Source organism: Ixodes scapularis, unplaced genomic scaffold (genome assembly GCF_016920785.2).
Source record: "Ixodes scapularis isolate PalLabHiFi unplaced genomic scaffold, ASM1692078v2 PGA_scaffold1__304_contigs__length_218370807, whole genome shotgun sequence".
Classification (NCBI taxonomy): domain Eukaryota; kingdom Metazoa; phylum Arthropoda; class Arachnida; order Ixodida; family Ixodidae; genus Ixodes; species Ixodes scapularis.
Genome location: NW_024609846.1, coordinates 42,370,495 through 42,391,973, shown reverse-complemented (window position 1 = coordinate 42,391,973; position 21,479 = coordinate 42,370,495). Strand labels below are relative to the sequence as shown.

The window sequence follows — 21,479 nt, the reverse complement described above, 5'->3', positions numbered from 1 at the left end:
CCAGACCTCTTTGAAGCCATTCGCTGTCGCTCTGCTTCGTCAAGTCCACCGGCAGGTGCTATAACAGGGGTGTGACATCTGCTCCAGCTGCACCATTTTGATGCAAACCCAATTTTCTGCGCCTAGTTGCGCCAAAAACGCAAAATCTGTCAAGATTGCACCACACTGCGCCAATGTAACTCAAAAACTAAGAAAAAAGTTTGCGGCGACGCTAGATTTAGTGGGAAACGAGAGCTTGGTTGGGGCAGCATTCAATCCCGTCGTAGTAAAGTACTCGGCATGGGTACAGGGTGGCGCGAGCAACCACCGGATTCGAAGATTTTAGCTGTAGTACCCTTCTATACCTATGATACGTGGTCTTTTCCCGATTTTCCTGCTACTTTCCGCTGTCATTTGTGACGACATGCTAACGGTTCGCTGTCACGTGGTCTCGCTGTCTGGCCGTGGGAGGTACGACGCACAGGCTGTCAAGATGAGCAAACCTTTTTTTTTTTTTTTTTTTTCGTTTTGAGAGTAAACCTTTCTTTAAAAGTGCTATTGAGCGCCTCCATTGTGTAATTGTTCATTTGTGTCCGTAATCTCGTCAAAATGGACGTCGCCGTCACCGTGAGTACTTTCGGTTATCACACAGGTGCTTCCAGTGCGGGAGCAATCGAATAAATCAGTCCCACACCTGTGTTTAGCGTGCATATGGTCCTCGTAGTTTTTCTACCAATTCACTATTTACCTTGTGACTCACTTTTGTGGGGAGTTTCTTCTATCTGCACGTGCTTTCTATGAGCGTCCGATCGATGTCTGGTTGTAGTAAACTGTGCTTCCCTGTTCATGCTCTCGAATCACCGCTTTAAAAGTTTTGCACTACAATTGCGCTTTGGCACCAGTTCGTATAAGCTTGAGGTTATTTAGCGTGCATGTGGTGTCCCCCTAACTTTGCAGCAAGCCTGTGTTTCCTGTCCTCATATATGCGCATAAAACTCGCGTTTGCCTTCTCCGTTAATTTTTTTTCTTTTATATTTTATTTTGGTGCGTATCGGCGCTATTGACTTATTCAGGGTGCCTAGTGACCGGGAAAACAGAATTGTCAGGGGACTTTTAATTACTGAGAAAAATCGGGGAATTGTCAGGGATATATTGTCAAAAATCGAGCTCAGTCAGGGAAAATGAATCGGAAACACCATCGAGTTCCTTCAGCAAAGACTTGATGACTTGGGGACAGAAAAAATGGCAATAAATTCTGCTTAGTGCGGAGCGCGGGCTCTGCTCACCCGATGGAGAGTGTGCTACCGATGCAAAGGGAACAGCCAACAAATCCAGTCCAAGCCTTTGATTGGATTGGAACGAGGGCACGACACTAGGCTAGATCAAGTTAGAGCTACTAGATTTAGTAACAAATGGGAAAGCCGCAGACCCCAATCCAATTCAAGCATTAAGCCGAAAGAGTCCAAAAGTGTGTTTCTGGCGGCCATGCTGCCATCGGGTTATTGACGTGTGTGGTTGAGCTTCGTGTTTTCTTTGTGTTTCCGGAAGTGGCCTCTTCACCGACGATGTCGGCGGTAGGGAAGTGCTCGTTTAGTCTGGACCGGACGAGTTCGAGTATTTCGGAATATGCAAGTTGGATTAAGCTCATGCAAAATGATCCTCCTTGTGCACAATGCTCAATGCCTTATGTTGTAATGGTCTTATATATTTAGCCGCCCCTAAAGTGGTCAGGGGATTTCACCTGAAAGTGTCGGGGAAATTCTGGAAAAGTCAGGGAATTTCAAAATAACAATTTGCTAGACACCCTGTTATTGGAACCAGGGTGGACAAAAATAATGATTAAAAAAGAAAAATCTGATTTATGGGATATATACTATAAGATTTTTTATGATTTAGGTTGCTGATAAGCTGCTCTAACATTTTCTGCTCCTAATCTGTTCCAAACTGTAGACTTGTGCTTCGAAGTTCCTCCAAAATGCATAAACTGCTGCTCCAAAACGAGAATGTTTTGCTCTTGAGCTGCTCCAAAATCCGGATTTTTCTGCTCCGAAAATTGCTCCAAAACCTGTTTCACCTGTCTCACCCCTGTATAAGCGCAAGCTCCGAACTTTCAGCATCCCTGCCAAGAATGCATGGTCGTGCAGTGCACGCACTGTTCAAGGCCACATGCTGGCGCTTGTTGCATTGGCTGCATCCGGACATAAGCTGAAACGAAGTATAGCTGCTGTTGCTGTGTGCTTTTCTGGAGCCCTGGAGTCGCTTCATCTGAATAGTGAAGCAAACAGTGCCGTCATATTGCGATAAACTCAAATGTATTTAAGTTGGTGTGCCTCTCTCTTGGCTGTTCTTGTGCGACTATAGATGTTTCCACTGATTACAAAAATCGGAGAGAGTGTAAGATGTAGTACTCGCAGCCTACCTTTGGTAATGGCGGTGCTCCAGTCGTGTTGCACGGAGTATATAGCTACCAGTAGAGACACTAAATGAGCTGCACTTAGAGTATCGGTACTCCGTTCCCTGACGTTGTTGTGGCTCGTATGCAGAGCAGACGCAACTGCCAATCAACATGATTCAAAAGTGCGACTTCCTCAGCATTAGATTCGGTGTTAGGTAGGTCATGTAATATTGCTTTGCTCTGTTGCAAACTGTTTAAACACTTAGTGGAGGGCGCAAAAGCGTTTCCTGCGATCTCAGATAAAGCTTCAGATAACCAGCAAAAATGATTTTAAGACACAATGTGCCAAGTGTCGTTACTCTGAAGCATAGCTTATTTAGTGGCACTAGCTACCAGCATCCTCGTTTTTTCATGCATAATAACTATTGGAGCACTTCTCATCTTCTCTTAATGAACAGGATGTACTATTTGTTTTTGCTTCATTTCACCTTTGTTAACCAAGTTTTAAAAGCTACTTACTTTTTTGTAGTCCAACCTCTAGGGCTGGACCACTTTATTTGTGAATTCCAGCCAAGTTACATGCATCTTAATCACCCTTCTTGTGCGTCGGCTTTTTGCGAGCACTTCGGAAATGATAATGGCCTTTCATTTCTTCTGGTTTTACCCGGACAGGATGCATTTTGTCTTGGAGATCTTTATTAATAATAATAAAAAAAAGGTAGCTGACGTAGGCTAGACATTTCAGGCTTGAAGTGGGAGTGAAACTCGTGGGTGGGGCCATGAGGCTTAGCTCTCCGCCCATCGTTGCCCGTGGCCTCAGCGGGCATCTATGTGGAGAATACTGGACTACACTACTGCCGGCCCGCGCTCTGTGCATTTTTATACGACATCAATAAAGGTACATACGGCAAAAGTGCATTTACTTTGCCTCGTTTTAACTGACGTCCTGGTGTTTTTATTTTTTATTACTTACATTCATTGCGAAAAAATTTTATTCTCTTCCTTTTTCATACGCGTCTCGACCAAGGCTTGACCTGTTCAGGGCCGAAGGAAGAAGAAAATAAATTGAAAACCTTGTTTATTATTTAATTGTAACATGTTACTACACTCTCTTACAACTTTGTTTGCTAACGTCTGGCAATATTTGTTGGTATATTTAGATGTACATATATCAATTCTTATTCCAGGTTTGGCCAGTTGTATGACTTTTAGGCACAAACTGTAGCAATGAAGCTTTGCTCTCTCTTCAGGGTAAAGAGCCCGTCTATCGCTTGAGAAGCACAATGCTGTGCATCAAGCATTCGTGAGGCACAATATGGCACTCCCATTCAGTGCCTCAGTTGAAAGGGCGTGTCAATATCCTCACAAAGAAACAAGGCAAGATGTCCGACAAGACTTTTGAGAGCCAGCAGTTGCTCAGAATACTCAAGGAGTGGTGGCAACAATAAACATTTACATAACCCTCTTCTCTTTGTTTCTTACTTGAGGACAGTAATGGTGAAAGTAACGTCACGAAAGTGAAGGATTATTTTTTGGTGTAACATTCTTACTTTTATTGAAGGGTATTTGTAATTAATTACAGTTTAGTCTTGTGTGATTGTAAATGTAATTACTTTATTCCTTACCTAGACTGACTTTGAAGAGGGTCCATTGAATCCTTCCTGGTTTTGATGAACCGTCGTTGGTACTGGTTCTACCGTAAATACCGTAAGGGCGCCCTCCCCCGTGAGATCGGCCATCCTGTTTTTTTGGCTAAATATTTAAAACATAAAAATTCTTAAATATCGCCCACCTTCTATTCCCGTCGGACGTCACGCGATATCCAATGAAAATCGCATCAACTGTGCAATCTGCGGTACCGGTACGTCTGACGAGGGATTTTCTGGCGAGTTCACGCTTTTTCGTCCGTGATCTGCGCATGCGACATTGGTTCATGTTACGTGCAAGTTGATCCTGCGTGTTTATTGCATCGTGAAATGCGAGTTTGCTGCGTCCTCAATCTGCGGTATTCCTTCCCGTGGCGTGCGCATTCGTAGTGGGTTCCCGCGTTTTTTGTTCACGATCTGCGCACGCGATACCAATTCCCATGGCATACGAGTTGTCTTGAATGTCTGTTGCACCGTGAAATGCAAATCTGCTGGATCCGCAATTTGCGGCACCAGCTCCCATAACATGCGAGTTCGCAGGAGGTTCTCGCGTGACCTTTGCACCGTATACTGTGTTTGCACGATTCTAACGCACACTTTTTCGACAAAGTCGGTGCCCAAAACTGCATGCGCATTACAATCGAAACAAGAAACCAAAACTTGAGAAAACTTTCATTCTCGGTATAAGGTGGCTAGCCTTAAAGGGGCACTGACACATCAAAATCATATTTTATTTTACTATCCGAAACGATTGAAAACGATGCCTGGACATTACCCTCAAAATTTGAAACTTGGGAATTCCGTATTTCTGAATTAAAAAAACAATTTCCAAATGCCGAATTTGAAGTTCCCGCGCGATCCGCGCCAGTGCAGTGAGTCAAATTTTGCGGTCTCCTGCGACTCGACTTTCTTTCAGACCTCCGCTCCACGCTGTGAAGAGCGCCGTTGCTACCGCGACCCGAAGCGAGGAGGAGGCGAGCAGGCGGGATAGAAGGGTGCCGGCGCGGGAAAAAAACCGGTTTCCTCCCCGACTCGCCGATAATCCTCTGCTCGAGCGCCGCCAAGTTTTCCGAGGTTTCCGAGGGAGCATACAAATCCAGGAAGCGACATCACACCGAAATCTTATTTTCAGTATTTCAAAAAGAAAGGCCGTAGTGCGTTCGTAATTGCGTTAAAAAACATGTTTTACGATTGCCGTTATTAAATGTTATAGAAAGGTCGCCTACAAAGCTTCTAAATTTCCAGATTTTTGACGTCACCGATCAAAAGAAGCAAGGAGGTGAGCGCGGGAAATATAAACGCCAAAAATAAAAAGGCGCGCGCGCGCGCGGGAAAATTTTTTTTCGCGATGCGGTTTTTTTTGCGTGTCTATGACTACAACTTGCATCGTTTTAGACAATAAAAAAGAATACGACCTTTGGGGTGTCAGTGCCCCTTTAAGCCATTGTAATCGTTTGTTTACATTCGCCATTTTGATATTCATATTGCATGCATTCCCTCGTGTCTACGGATTCGTGTCCGCCGTTTTAGGGTGTGGAAAAAGAATATCCACTGGGAGACTTTATTTAAACGAAAGACCGGTGTAAGGTGCAATACTTTCTTGCGTCTGGGGAAACTTCTTGGCTGCTTTCAGGTTCCTTCATGATTCAGTTTTACAACTTGCCTTCAACTTCAGTAGGGCCAAAACTGCTTTGTATGCTTGCATCTTTGACAACAATAATTGCAGCACTGATGCTGCGCATAATGAACAAACAAAACCCATTTGTGCATTTAAAGGGCCTACAAATTTCTCGTCTACAGCATAAACCAGTGTCGCTGTGCTTAGGGGCAGACTGACCTTAAAGGGACCATGAAGGCAATTTAATTTTTTTTAAAAAAGAAGGTGTTTTCGGAAGCATTGGGGTCCTGGCATGCCACACAATTTTTTCTAGAACGTTGTGACTCTCATTTCTGTACCTGCAAATAAAATTGCGAAACCGAAACAAACATTCAGATTACTTCCCTTTTTTGCCTCTGGAAAAAGAAGTGACGTCAGGGAGCACTGTCGGCATCGGTAGGATCTAGTGCACACTCAGTGTGGTTCCCGTGGTTTGCTCTAGTGCACGGCGGTCTGTGAAGAAAACCTGGAAGAAACGGACGACAACGCCGCGCTCGCAAACGAGTTTGAGCTCCCGTTCAGCGACCTCACGCCGACTGAACGGGAGATGCTGCTAAGGACGCTGCCGCTGTGGTGTGGGCTCTTTGCGCAAGGAAAGTAAGGGAATAGCGTCTTTCCTCAGACGCGGGAACTTCATGTTTTTACCCAGACTCCGGCTGACGTGAAGGTGCTGCTCAAAGTCTTCTGGTCGGAAATGCAACGAACAAATCCTGACACCGCTGTCCACAGCTCTACGCAAGACGACGGCGCGCAACCAAATGCTGCGCATTGCTGCATCGGTCGGCAGTTTATGCAAAGTAACGTCGCCCGATCGACCGCACGTCGTTAGCCGACCTTTCGCGCAACCTACTACTGCACATAAACGCGGCATGATTGGTGAGACACCAGTTCGCAAAGCGAACACGAGACGATGCACGAAACCAAAACCAAAAAGTCCGCCGCCCCCGGTGCTCGTACCTTTTTCTTTTTTTTTTTTCTCCATGGTTGCTCGATGCTTGTTATGTGCCCGAGGTAGCAGCGCGGGATGCGTTCAACCAGTGACAAACGGAGGGATGCTTAAGATTATGCTTTTATACACGGTATGAAACCTATTAATTTCCAACTACAACTTCAAAAGATTATCCAAAGTTCAAATAAAAATTTTTCACCACATCTCACCACCGAAATCGAAACCAAGAGTGCGTCTATCGTTTGAACCAATCGCCAGACGAGGAGCCCGTTGTCGTCACGCTTCGGTGGGGTCTCAGGCATCGTTCCCGGCGCTATTATTACCGCGCCTGTTTGCTCGATTGGTGCGGCACCCAAACTTCTGTTCGGGCTAGAACTTGGTCAACAGTATCTGAGACGTGCCTGACATCCATTTCAATCGTCGAATAAAACTTCGAAACTGCCTTCATGGTCCCTTTAAGCTGTACGTCATTTTTGACATACAGCTTATAAAAATGACAAATTCTTTTTTTTTTTATTTTTGTTAGATTATTGTTTATTAAATGGTGCCTTCCATAAATCCTGAATGTTCAAAGAACCCAGAGCAGGAAACCTTTTTTGTTTCAATACACCAACTTTTGCTGAAAAAGCTTTTTTGGAAAGCCCAGGGTTTTTTTTTTTTTTTTCAACCCACGGGTGAAATGAGCAGCCGCATGTGATGCGGCAGATTGTGTCCAGGAAGTGTTTTTGGTGCTCGTGATTTGTGGCCAGAACAAGCTGTCGGGAATTATTTCATTTGCTCATACTTTGAATGTTACCACGGTCGCATGCTTTGGTTGTCAATGCTTATGCAGGTGCTGTGCACCAGACATTTGTACAGCTCTAGGATTTCCATCTTTGTACTAACGCCCGGTTCACACATTTGTGTAGGTTGTATTCCCTGGAAGTGAAACAACGGAAACCACTGGGACAACTGTGACTCATGCTTGCTCGCAGAAGCTACTTCTTGCATCGGTTGCCACATTCTGTGCGGAGAACAGTTGTCCCGGTTACTTGGTGGTTGCTGTCGTTTCGGTCACTTTGAATGCAACCAATGCTAATGTGTGAACCGGCCTTAATTGTCGACGAACGTAAACTTAGAACGGATTGATTCTTAGCGAGCATAAAGACCCGTTCACACTCTTGCAACCGAGTACGACCGAGAGAGACCAGACCGGTTTTTAAGCCTCTTGCGGTCTCTTAGGACCAGCCCCGCTGCAGCGCATCCGGTCCTAAGAAAACCGGTCTGATCTCTTTCGGTCGTACTCGGTTGCAAGAGCGTGAACGAGCCTTAAGTCAACTGACCTGTGCTTGCTAAGACTGCATCACGTTTCCGACGACGTAATTTGAAATCGCTTGAAGGCTCCGAAAGGAGGAAAAGGATTTGTCTGCCCTCAGTTTCTAAATATTGCAGCGACCAAGTTTCTGGTGCCCTATGTTTCTGGCCTAGTTTTTTACTCGCCCGACCGAGCGATAGGCAGTTAGTAAAATTCCAATGCAATATTGTTTCACGGTCGTTTAGGCAACACACATTTGATGTTGAAAAGCAATGACAACCTGGCAGGTTTTTTCTGTTAGGAGTGTGCAAACACCAGTGGTGCTTGAAATAAGGTTAAAGCGAATGCTTATAAAAATTAGCCAAACCCTGGAGAACTTGTTTCCTCAGTTTAGTTGGACACTGTTCGGCGAGTCCATTTTACGTCCCCTCCCTAAGCTCGAGGATTTATTTGGTTTCATTGTATCATTTTCGTGAATCCAATTTTATGTGTTCATTCAGTAGTTCTCCACTGTGTGGTACTGTTGGAAACATTCAGGAAGTGGAGAGCAACAAAACATAATCAGGCCGAGTCAATGTTTCTTTTAATTTTTTGTGCAAATTCTTAAGTGAAGTTTTAGAGTCTTCGGAGAGGTTGTATGACTTGTCATCATAAATTGTGTTACACGCATATATTAAAAAAAAAAAAGTTTCTGTATTTCTTGATCAGACTAAGCAGACCTCTGCATTGAGACCAGGTAACCTTTCGCCACGCTTGCAGACCTCAAATCTTTATATATTATTTTTTCCTGGGACAGTACAGCTCAGTGAAACTTTAAAACAAACAGCAGAATAACTTGAAAGGGCAGAGGAGTAGTGGCAGTGCTGCCACCTGCCGGAGAGCACACTAAACAAGCTCCGAAAATGAAACGCTAGTCAGACTTGTGGTCGGGCCTTCCAGTCTGTAATGGATGGCACAAGTAACATACGTGATTAGTAGCCAAGTGGTTAAAGGGATGGTGAACCGAAATTTAGATTTCAAAGAAACAATGCTGGAGATGTAGGCGGGACACTACAATCCCTACAACACTACTAGTAAGGCGATATCTCAAATGGACGGCCGTATTTTTGGAAAAAGAAGTCGAGATTGAACCAGGCCGACGAGGCGCGTGACTGTCAAGATACCTAGTTTCCTCCTCACTTCGCTTCGCTCCCTCAAGGCCGCGAAACGGAGAAGACGCGAGGCCGTTCCCTCTCCTTTTCGGAGAAACATGACGTCAACATTCCTGCCAAATGCGCCTCTTTTTTGGAAAAATACGGTCATCCTTTCGAGATATCGCTGTATGAGTGATGTTTTGGTGTTTGTAGCATACCGTTGCACGCTTTTGCCGCGTGTTTTGGGGAATCCAGATTTCGGTTCAGCATCCCTTTAAGACACAGCAAATGGGATTTTTGCAATTGTAAATTGCAGAATGTAAATTTTTCACGCAATTTCTTTAATTTTCATTTCTAATTTAAGTGAAGAAACTTGGTCACTGGTTATATTATGAGGTCTTTTCTGATCCAGCTGGATTGACTTCTAGAAGGTTTTTCATTCACTAGGGCATGGCATGCTGTTTCCTACCCATCACAGTATACTAATCCCCTCATTTCCGGTGGGCCCGGCTTTGTTTCAATTCCAGAGTGAAGAGCATGAAGCAGGATCCAGTGCGGTTCCTAGGCGCGACTGTGACTCCCCCGGTAGGCACAGCTCTGGGGTGGACGACATGGACCCGCTGGGAGCCAGTGAGCTCCTGGGCCAAGTGCTGGACAACATGAAAAAGGCCTACTCAATGCTCAACTGCAAGGGCAGCTTCGGCTTCAGACTTCAGCTCAGCCCTGAGAATATCTCCACCTCAAAATCGAAGGAGGTTTCTGCGAGGCCCAACGGCAAGCAGCAGGCAGAGTCTCCGGGGAACCTGCCACAACTGTGTGTGAATTGTAAGCGGAAGCACGTGTCTGAAAGTTCAGCGGGGGACACCTGCATCCGGTGCTCGCTCTCCCAGGTCATTTCGGCGGAACAAGCGGCAATGAAAGGCGGAGCTCTCATGGCCACGAAGAGATCACCACCCAAGGCTTTGGAGACTCCGAAGCACTCCTTGCGTCGAAGAACCAGCGGGGACGTCAGTGCAGTTAAGCTACTTCACAAGCCGCGCTCTGTCTCATTGGAGAAAGGGCATGGCTCAATGGCAACCAACGGAAGGAGCCCATGCAAGACCCCCTGCAAAAAACGCAAGAAGGGGCCCTGGATCTTGTCAAGCAGCGAGTCTAGTGATGAAGGTTCACCTCCTAAGATGGACAGCTTGCCACATCGAAAGACGAAGCGGAGAATAACGTCAGATCAAGTCCACACGATGGAGCTGAGGCTCCATCGTGTGGACTGTGCCTGCAAACAGGCGAAGGAAATGGTAAAGAGGGCACGCTTTACTCGCAAGGCACAGATACTGGACTTCCAAACAACTGCATTCTTGGAGCATTTTGTGGAAGAAGGTGTTGCTTCTTTGGACCTTGAGACTCGTGGCAAGATTACCGCCCTAAGGATGAAGCGTCTTTTTAGCGATGGTGATTCGGCTTCTCATTCGAGCAAGCAAGAATGTGAAAAAGGAGACAAAAATGCCATAAAAGCAGACCGTGAGCCAAAGATAGGAAAGAAGAATTGTGGTCTCAAGGTGACTTCTAACATCCACAAGGAACTTGTCCTTGCCACAGTTCCATGCAGCAAGGCCTCCCTACTGCCGCAAGGGGCTTCTAACTGCCGCAGGGGAGAAGTGGACACCGTGGAAGTACACCGCAAGCTAAACATTAGCAAGAAAGACTATGGTTCCAAAGCGGCTTCCAAAATCAGCAAAGAGCTTTCCCTTAGTACTGTTCCTTGCAGCAAAGCCTTCCAAATTCCACAAGGGGCTTCCATTTGCAATAAAGTACAAAGGGACGCCATGGAAGCAGATCGTAGGTCAAAGATTAACAAGAATGACCACGGTTCTGATGCTGCTTCCATCATCCCCAAGAAGCCTGTCCTTCCCACATTTCCTTGCAGCAAGACCTTCCAAATACCTCAAGGTGTTTCCTCCTGTTGCAAGGGTGAAGGGGACACCGTGGAAGAAGACCATGGGTCCAAGATTGACAAAAAGGACAATAGTCGCAAAGTGGCTTCGAAAGTCTGCAAGGAGCGTATTCTTGCAGTAGAACGGCTGCAAGGGGCTTCCACCTACCGCAAGGGACGAAGGGACTCCACGGAAGCAAGTTGCGGGCCAAAGGTCGGCAAGAAAGACAACAGTTTTAAAGCAACTTCCGACATCTGCGAGAAGCCTGTCCTTGCTACAGTTTCTTGCAGCAAAGCCTTCCAGCTGCCACAAGGGGCTACTAACTGCTGCAAGGGAGAAGGGGATGCCATTGAAGAGGACTGTGGGTCAAAGGTTGGCAAGAAATTCGATCGTCCAGAAATGGCCTCTAACATCTGCAAGGAGCATGTCGTTGTAGCGCTTCCTCTCTGCAAGGTCTTCCAACTGCCACATAAGGCTTCCAACTACCGCAAGGGAGAAGGGTTCACCATGGAAGCAGATTGCAGGCCGAAGATTAGCAAGAAAAATGATGATCCTGATGAAACATCCAACATTCGCAAGGAGCTTGTTGCTGCTGTTCCTAGCAGCAAGGCCTTGCATCTGCCACAAGAGGCTTCCATCAACCTAGAAGGGGATGCCATTGAGGCAGACTGCAGGCCAAAGGTCAGCAAGAAAGACCACAGTCCCCAAGTGACCTCTAACATCTGCAAGGAATCTATCCCTACGGCAGTTCCTTGCGGCAAGACTGTCCAACTGCAGCAAGAGGCTTCTAACTGCTGTAAAGGAGAACAGAATGCCATAGAAGCAAACTGTGGATTAAAGATCATCAAGAAAGACTATGATCATGAAGACTATTCTAAAGACTGCAAGGAACTTGTTCTTACGACTGTTTCTTACAACGAAACCTTTCAGCTGCCGCAGGGGGCTTTTAACTGTCACAAGGAAGAAGGGGATGTCATGGAAGCAGTCTGTGAGCCAAAGATTTTTGAGAAAAACGACAGTTCCAAAGTGATTGCCAACTGCTTCAAGGAGCTTGTTGAGGAAGAATGTAAGCCAGAACTTGGAGTAGCTTCTATTTTGCTTGGAGATGTTGCAGCTACTACGAGAGAGGGCAGGGAAAACGTAACCCAAGTCCAAGGCTCAAACGTCCCTTCGATCCTGGAGCATTCGTGTCGTAGCTTGTCGGAGGCAGATTGGCAGTCAATGAAAGGCGACTGTATTGAGGAGACTATACATGGGATGGATAGAGTGCAGGAAGCCGCGAAAACCGAGAAAGATGCCGAGGTATTGGCCACACCAGATGTCGCATTGTCACTGTTGGACAACCCTGGTGCACTGTGCATTGCCTTAGAAGGCCTCTGCAAGGACAAAAACGTGCAGATCAAGTCCGAAACACTGGAACCTCTGTACTTGGACGTCAACACTATCCTCGACAGCTTCGATGCCGAGGAGCAGAAGACCAAAAGTGACGGAATGTCCTCGAGTGAAAGCAACGCACATCAGTTGGGAGACCGTTGTTTAGAGCCATCCAACAATGATGCCTGCCTGTTGAGAGTGGAAGCTTGTCTTGCACCACTGCCAGAGGTTGGTGGTGCACACGACGTGCGTGAGTCGCAAGCTGAGTCTCTGCAAGTTTTTACTAGCATTTTCGGAAACAGCGGGGCTGTGTCGCCTCCCAAACCACGCGGAGCGAGCGTTCCTTTTGAGGATGGCTTGCAGATAAAAGGCGTTTCTATAGGCAGCAAATGCACAAACAAGGAGTCCCCTCCGCAAGCTCCAGAGCCTCCTAAGGGGTCCGGGTGTTGCCCACCTGGTTATCCTGCAAAGCAGCTGTTTGGCCGGTACCTACACTTCCTGGAGAGCTTCTTTATCACGCTGGACCACTGCACAGCGGATGTCCGGCTGAGGCTGGTGGAGGCACTGATTCCTCGTGGCCTCGTTACCCTCAAGGGGATCTTGGAGGTGATGAGGAAGATTTGCAGGGTGCTTTGTTGCGATGAGATTGGGAGGGTCAACTGCATGGAGCTAAGGGTCTTTGCACTCCTGGACGAAAGCGTGAGCGTTTCATCACCGGCGGGAGCGCTGGAAGAGGCCATGGACTTGACTGTGGAGTTGTGTGGGGATGACCCTGCATTGGCGGACAACGGGGGATGCTGCAGGAGTCCAATTCACCCGGCCGTTCCAGAACCGGTCGCTGAAAGGTACGCTTGATTTTGACTCCTGCTTGTTTCCTTTGTTGTTCCAATCTGTCTTGCAAGGGCACTGTCGTAGCCGTCCTGAAGAGATATTTGGCAAGATTTGAGACATCGCGACGAACATCTTTATTTTGTGTTTTGTAGCTACCACAGGAACTGTGTCTGAAAAGGGTTTAGGTATTCATTTTAGATGTACTCAAAACTTCAGTTCAATGCCACCTTAAAGGAGCGGTGCAACGATATTCAATTGGAATGTTTTTCACTTGACACGAGCTTACTGGCGCACCTAGGACTCAAGGACACTCACACGCAACGCCACTAGCCAAGAAACTCCTTTGTTCCAGTGTAATTTCAAGGACAAAAGCGATCATTTTCGTTCAATCTCTCCTTTGCAAAATTTGACGACGTAACGTGGGGATCGCAGTACACCCAAGTGACGATATTTGAATGCGGTTCATAGATTGGACCCGAGCATTGCGTGGGCACTCGACTTGGGCTCGTGATAATTGCTAGCTCGAGAAGCATTCGGGTAGTGACCTGTGTCCAATCGCTGCAACGACGACAACAGCCGAGCCATAACAATGTCTGGAACTCAGCGCGTGTCCTGCGCTTTGCCAACCCCAGCGCGTGGCTATGATCAACACTGGCGGCATATAATCGGCTCCAGATCACGTGGCCGCTTGTTCTGGCTGCGAGTTGAGGGGGTGAACGCTGCTCGTTTTTCTTTAATTTTTTTCTGGGACTTCTATTGCGTGGGGTGAAAAACGAACGCGTGTTTCATAGGTCATTAACGTTAGGGATCCGTTTTAAGCGGTGTTTGTGCAAAGTACAAAAATTCTTGCATCGCTCCTTTAAATCTAAGCTATTACCATCTTATAACAAAGTTCCGTCACCAGTCCCACATCCTTCCAGACGGTGAAAATCTAGAGTTTGATGAGGAGGCACATGAGCCTTAATTAATTGGTTTTGTTTTAAAGCATGAAAGGATCTCTAACGATTGACCCAATCCCATAACTTTGTCTTTCCGTGTATTTCCCACTAATTTTAGCGGAGAAATTGATGTCACGAGGCCTTTTCAAACTCTGTTTCTCGGCTAAATTTAGTGGGAAAATTGATGTCACCTGACCTGGGACATACCAACCAATTCAGTTTCCCCACTAAATCTAGTGGAAAAATTTATGTCACGTGACATATACACCAATTGAGTTTCTCCGCTATATTTAGTGGGAAATTGACGTCACTTGACCTATACACTGATTCCGTCACCCACCAAGTTTAGCTGGCAAATTCACGTCTTGTGACCTAGTCACCAGTCGAGCTTCCCCGCTAAATTTAGTCGGGGAAATTGACGTCACATGACCTTTACATTCATTCAGTTTCCCCACTAACTGTAGCGGGGAAATATGCCTCATGTGACAGCAATTCTCTCGGTTTCCTAAATCGCATTTCATGCATTCCAGAACTTTGAAGGTAAAGATTGCTGCCAATTTTTTGCTTTCTTTTTAAGACACATTTGTCGGGCTTGTCTTTTAGCTTGCTCGCATTACTGATATTAAGGACTGTAATCTTTCTTGCTCGTTGATTTCAATCGTGTTTGTGCCTTGATTCAATCTCGATTTCTTGCCGCGCACTTCTGCCCGTTTTACTACAGTACTGTCGAAATAAAATTAGTAACCGGCCGCATTTTCAAGAACCAGAGAACGGTCTGGTCTTCTGGTTGCATCCAGCGGTGACTGATTGATTGTGTGGCTTTTTTTTCTTTAACAGAAGACTCCAAGAGAGTGGTATTCCATGCCGGAAGGGTGGCATTGGGGAGGAGTCCGGAGCACCCCAAAATCTGGGGATCTTCTGGTCGAGCGGAATGGCCGTTCCCAGGAGCCCACTTGCGCAGAGTGCACTGCCCGGCAGGGTCGAGAAGGAAGGCTCCGTCCACCATGGAGGAGGCTCCGCCCCCTGCGTAGAAAACACTGCCCTCCTTAACCCTGTGTCCGGAGCAGTCTGTGGGGCAAACATGCTAAGGTGAGGGGATCTGTGTGTTGAAAGCTTGGTTTTGAATTGAAAGGTTGATTGGGAATAACCAAGTTGTGGCTCCCAAGTTGTAGGCCCTTAACCCGGATGATGCAGTGGGTTCACATGAGACGCTAAGCCAGCTGTGTTGAAAAGTATTGATTCCTATGGCGATAACTCTCCCCTTCGGCGCACTAGAAAACTCCAATTTATAATTTTATGGGGTTTTCGTCATTAGAAATGCAACCAAGCATAGCAACCCTCCCTTTTCCTGAGATACATGGTCCCGGTGTGTGTAGTGTATGGTCCTGCTTTTCAGAAAGGAAAAAGCCACGCATGAATGCATGTAGTGTTGTGTATTCTAGGATGCCTAGGGCGCAGATTTCTATTTTGTGCTGTAAAAAGGCGACCTCAGAAACCACTTTAGCGGCCCTTTCAAAATTGAGTCAGACAGTGCAGTCAGAATGGTTTGAAACAGATGTGCAAAAAACAGGAGGAAAATGGGATAAAAATCTAAATGCGAGATGTAAATCCGTACCATTTTTCGAGAAATGGTGTTTACTTCACATGCGGTGCTGATGGGTTTTGTGAAATGCGAGATTGCAGTTTTTGCGCAATAAAAATTTATCCGGAGCTCAGTTTTCAGAGATGATGCGGAATTATCTTCCCATGTTCTGACACTTGCGCGATGTTTCATTTGTTTTTAGCAGACGCGCTCCACTCTTTACTGGCAGGGAGTTTCGAAAGTGGTCGTTCGAACGGTGGAGACAGGCAGAAATATTGCGCCACATTCTAGCTTTGGCTCAAAATGACCATGAAGGCCAGCATTTAGAAGTTGGTAATATACAAGACTGGCATTCACTTCTTGAGGTGGAAGCCACGGACCAGTGAAATCTGTCTTTTGCACCACTGCCGGCGATCTCTGCCCGGACGGGTGTAAAAGTTGCCCCAGGAAGGGATGGGAGCGTCCTACTCATCTGTGGTTGTATTTTTCTTCAGCATGCCGGCCCCCGCCAGGAAACTGGCACCTCCCGAACCCGCTGGCCCGCGACCGAGCAACGTAATCTGTCCAAGGGCCGTTCTGGCACGGAGCGTGGCCACCAGCTCCAGTAGTGTCGCCCAGGCAGAAAGCCTCTCCTCCCTCGTCATTCCCGCTGACCAGACGAAGAGCCCCGCCTTCCTCGGATCGGGTGTGGTACCCCGACTGGAGAGCTCCTCATGCCACCGAGATAACGCCGTCCATCATCCCGAGGGCTCCGAGTCCGTCTTCCGGAGCTCCGACTTGCGTACGCACGGCTCGCTGCCCTGCCGAGAAAGCCCCACCCGCCATGCACCGGGCCCCACTCTGTCCCACGGGAGCACCCTCCACTGGGAGGGGAGGAACCTGCTTGCTTCTTCCGGGGGAAAAGCCTATGACCCCCAAGCGCGGGTCCGCCCGCTCACCGACCCAGCCAAAAGTGGTGCCCTGGAAGCTGCGCTTCGTAAGGGGCACAGCCCTCCCAGGTGAGATGCCGCCTTCTGTGCGACGACGCACTTTCACTTTACGGATACTGCTTGCGATCATGGCTCGTGAAACGTCATTTCCGAATGCAAACAGCACCCTTCGCTGTCTCAGTGTAGTGCTGCAGACTGGTGTGGGATTGTACCTTATTAGAGAGTTTTATTATTGCGTATAGAAGCAAATGCAAGCGATGTGCGTTTGCGTTAGAGTTGTGCGCTGCTGTGCATGCGCGTCGTTGACATGCTCCAATATAAGACTGCAATTTTTGGCTGCTCGCACGTGCAGTGTAGAACACACAACGCTAACGCAAACACGCACTGCTTGCGTTCGCTCATATACGCAATACTCAAACTCGCTACTGTTTCACCGGTTTCCAATGCCATCCAAATGTGCTGCAGTGAGCAGACGTGCAAGCGGGCAGGCATTCCTTCGAACTGGAAAGGCTGAAATTGACGAAATGACGGCTGCAAGAATGAAAGAAAACACATATCTTAAAAAAGATAAACACTAAAAAAAAATTTTTTTTTTTTAAAGGGGGGGGGGGGGGGGGGTTGAGCAGCAGCAGTGTTTGGTCCAGGAGGATGCGGCGACTTTGGAAGTTTTTCCGATTGTCAAAAGTCACGACTTTGATAGCAGCATATGCTTTGCCCACAATTAATGTAATTTTACTTCGATTTCTCAGGTTAGCTGGGAATGCCTTCAATGATTTTAGACAATTTTTATTTTAAAATTCATTCATTACAATGCTGCTATTGTTTACGCACTTGAAATGAGATCATAAGCAACGAAAATATATTGTAAGCACTGAGAGAGTGCAGGCGAGCTGGTAAATAATCAACATCTTGTAAACCCTGAGATGGGGAACGTCCGTCCGTTTTTTTATCGTTCCGTTTTTTTATCGTTCCCCATCTCAGGGTTTACAAGATGTTGAAAATTTATTGCAGCAATGTAGGTCCGCAATAAACGTAACGATAAAAAAATTGTTCCATTTGACCAGAAGTCTTTCCATAAAGTCCTCATTTTGTTTTCTTTTTAGCATATGAAAAACTCTTACATCAAAAACTCTTACATTGTTATCAAGATAAACAAAATTCAAACACTGTATGTAGTATAAAGTCATATGAGCTTTGTTTTAGAAAACACAATTCTGCTGTCTGACTCCGATTCAGTCTTCGAGTTTTCGCAGTGAGAACAGCGTTTCTTAATTTATATGTTTTGTGAATATATTCTAAACTCGTCACCCATTGCAATATTTTGTATATTTTGGATTAATTCTCTTATTTTTTTGCCAGAAATAATGTTAAAGCATTTCATCATCTGAATACCCAAACACCATTAAAAGGCCCACAGTTCATTATTTCACATGACAATTACCTGAGCCAGAAAAGACAGCAAGAACACACAAGTATCAACACTGACTTTTTCAACAAATACAAGATTCTATTTTACCTCTACGGTGTATGAAAGGCTTGGTCTTTAAAGGGACATTGAACTCCAAAATATTTTGAAGTGCCTGTGTCGGACACGCATGCTACAAAATGAAGTTTCCGCAAGCAATTTCCTTAGCTCAATAATTATGCTGCGAGACACATCTTGAGTTATGAAAGAATCCGAAATCGCCTACCGTATATTGCCGCATATAAGTCGACCTTTTTTTCAGGAAATGGGTATCTCAAATTAGGGGGGTCGACTTATACGCGGAGTCGACCTATACGCGGGGCCTAAAAACGCGTCTAGACGAACGACAGATCCTAGGGACTTTTTTTCCTCACAAGGGACTAGTTTCGTGGTGCTCGAGAGCCAGCTAAGCCGTTACCTGCATAAAGTTGTTCTAAAAACAAAATTATAATATTTTTAAATCTTAATTTTACTTTATAACACCTTTAGTCGCATGAAACTATTAAAGTTGTATCAGGAAAGCGTTTGCGGTTGAATCATAAACCTATCTAGGGACTCCGTGGAGGAAACGTAGGGACTTGTACCTAGGTACACAAGCAAAAGCACGCGACCGCGGCCATGTCAGACCCACGACCAACTCTATCAGACCCTTGTTTGTCACATGTCTGTTCAGTAGCCTTCACGAAGTGGAAGAAAATGCCGCCTCAAGCTAGGCGTCAGTACAGCGCAGCGTTCAAGAGGAAGGTTATTTTGTTCGCTGAGGCGGCGAACAACGTCGCGGCGGAGCGTCACTTCGGTGTCTCAGAGAAGTGCGTGCGGGGATGGAGACAACAAAGGCAGAAACTTTTTGCTTGCGCGGGTGCGCGTCGGTCCTTTCGGAGCCCCAAACAAGGCCAGTACCCTGCGGTCGAGGAGGTTGTTCTGCGATGGATCACGGAGCAGCGGAGCAGAAGCCTCAGCGTCTCGTACGACGACATAGAAAGCAAGGCGCGCGCTGTTGCCAACGAAATGAAAATTGGACGGAGCGAGTTCAAGATTTAAAAAAAAAATGGATCACGAACTTTATGAGGCGATGTGGCCTGAGTTTAAGAAGAAAAACAACAGTTTGCCAGCGGTTGCCCGACGCCTACGAAGAGAAATCGCGGGCATTTCATCGATACGTAACAGAAGTAAGAACGAAGCACTCCCTCATGCTCGGCCAGATCGGCAACGCTGACCAGACGCCGGTCTGGTTCGACATGCCGAGTAGGACGACTGTCACCGGCAATGGAGAGCGCCAAGTTCCCCTCGTGACGACTGGGAACGAGCACAATCGTTTCACGGTCATGTTGTGCTGCACAGCAGACGGCCACAAGCTGCCTCCCTTCATCGTCTTCAAGCGGAAGACATTGCCAACTAAAGAAGTGTTTTCGCCGAAAGTTATTGTTCGAGTGAATGAGAAGGGCTTTTTTAATGAAGAGACCGTACTCGAGTGGTTTCGCCTCGTTTGGTGCAGGCGCCCGGGTGCGCTCCTGAAACCCCGGAGCATGCTCGTGTTAGACTCGTTCCGCGCCCACATTACGGATTGCGTGAAGAAGGCGGTGGTGAATGCGGGTTGCGACCTTGCAATCATTCTAGGCGGGATGACGTCGGCTCTCCAGCCCCTCGACGTGGTTTTAAACAAACCATTTAAAGATCGTGTTGGAGCATTTTACAACGAGTGGCTGAGCCGGGAGGACAACCCGACGACTCCGACAGGCCGAGTGAAGCGCGCGTCTTTAAGCACCGTGGCGACCTGGGTCAACGATGCCTGGTACGGATTACCGGATGACATGGTTTGCGAGGCCTTTTCGAAATGCTCAATATCGACGCCGCTTCAGCCGACCGAGCGCGCTGACCCGGACTCTAGCGACAGTGACTGCGTCGTAGTGTCGAGCGATGATGAGTAAACCACCGTTTACTTCTGCGTGTAAATATGCTTCCATGCCAATAAACAAATATTTCTAATTTCCCTAACTCGTATGAGAAAATTTTTTTTTCGTGTCGTAGTCTGAAGAAATCGACTTATATTCGGGAGTCGACTTATAATCGGCAATATACGGTATATTGAGAAATTAAATTGAAAATAGAGCTTAGTTTCGGTTTCATTCCAGAATTTAAACGTGCCTCCTGGCTTAAATATTACGCCAAACACCGTTTTTGTTTTCATGATAAGGACTTGACCTGCGCTCAAAATACCCTAACTTTTTCGTATAAGCAGAAATCATTTGTGTCTCTCAGGGAAGCCAGCACACTAGACAGGCTCAGCAATTGGTATACCAGCACGCAGCTTTGACCTTCACTATAGACCATTCCATTTAGTGCTCTCTGGGCGGCACCATTTTGTTTGACCGCAGCGCCCTCTCGACACATCCGGGAAATTCAGCGGGTTCGGCGGGGTAAAACGAGAGAGAGGGCACGCGCCCGACTCCGCTAGCAGACGACAAACCGGGAGGTTGCCGTTCTCCATCTTTGGGCTGTAGCGGCGGGCAGTGCGGAACATCGAACTCTCGCTCGTGGCTGCCGTTGTGAAATCGTTCACGTTCTTAGAATAGTTGTGGCTACTCCAAAATCAGCTATATAGCTCTCTGTTGTTCTATTTCGCTAAATGATCAACTAGCATATCCTTTTTCCGTTACTTAAATAGCAGTTGAGTCAGCCGGCAGTACTACCCTCAACTACTGCGTGTATTGCGGCAGGAGAGCATGTTTTATTTGTTATTTCAGACTTCCACTCATGGTCGCTAAAGGCCTACACCAGTACAAACTTTTTACAGTAAAAAAGGTACAGCCACCGGATTTACTTTTCGCCAAAGAGACCGGCCAATCTGACACAATTTTCCCTATTTTTTTTTTTTTTTTTTTATTTGCACGCAGGTAACAGCGGAATTGGACCCTGTGAGTCTTTTTATCTAGCATAGTATTACACGACAACTGGCATACCAAAATCTGCGCATCTGCACTTAAAAGTTCCAAAATGACGCGATTTTAAGCCGAGTTTGCACGCCAGCCGGACGCTAGCTACAGCCCACTCGGTGGAGCGGACGACGTGCGGGGTGAGAGGGGGAGTGCATTTTTTTCTCTTTTATCCTCTCCGCTATGACCCTAATGGAACGGTCTATAACTGCCACTTTGGAAGACTAGTGGTGCCACCTATAGTAAATTGGAGACGTGTATAGCGTGTCATTAGGCTTCCAGTTGAAAGGTAGCATACCGAGACCTGGTCGTGCTGAAGTTGAGAAACCCGGCTTAACCCTTCGATGGTCGAGTTTTTTTTCCTTCACAAAAGATGTTTTCTTTTTTTGTGGTTGTGTTTTGCAAACAAAGAAAGGGTCAATGTGCAGGTTTTTTCAGGAATTATC

General features: G+C 46.7%; 1 protein-coding gene across 1 annotated transcript in view; it reads left to right on the top strand.

Moving 5' to 3' along the window:
• LOC8028426 overlaps positions 1–21,479 on the top strand; it is a 34,837-nt gene that overhangs the window by 769 nt on the left and 12,589 nt on the right. Inside the window, exons 2-4 of the mRNA XM_029977030.4 lie at positions 9,581–13,200; positions 14,962–15,213; positions 16,201–16,704. Of these exons, the coding sequence (XP_029832890.3) occupies positions 9,581–13,200; positions 14,962–15,213; positions 16,201–16,704 (4,376 nt within the window). The remainder of the gene's footprint in view (positions 1–9,580; positions 13,201–14,961; positions 15,214–16,200; positions 16,705–21,479) is intronic.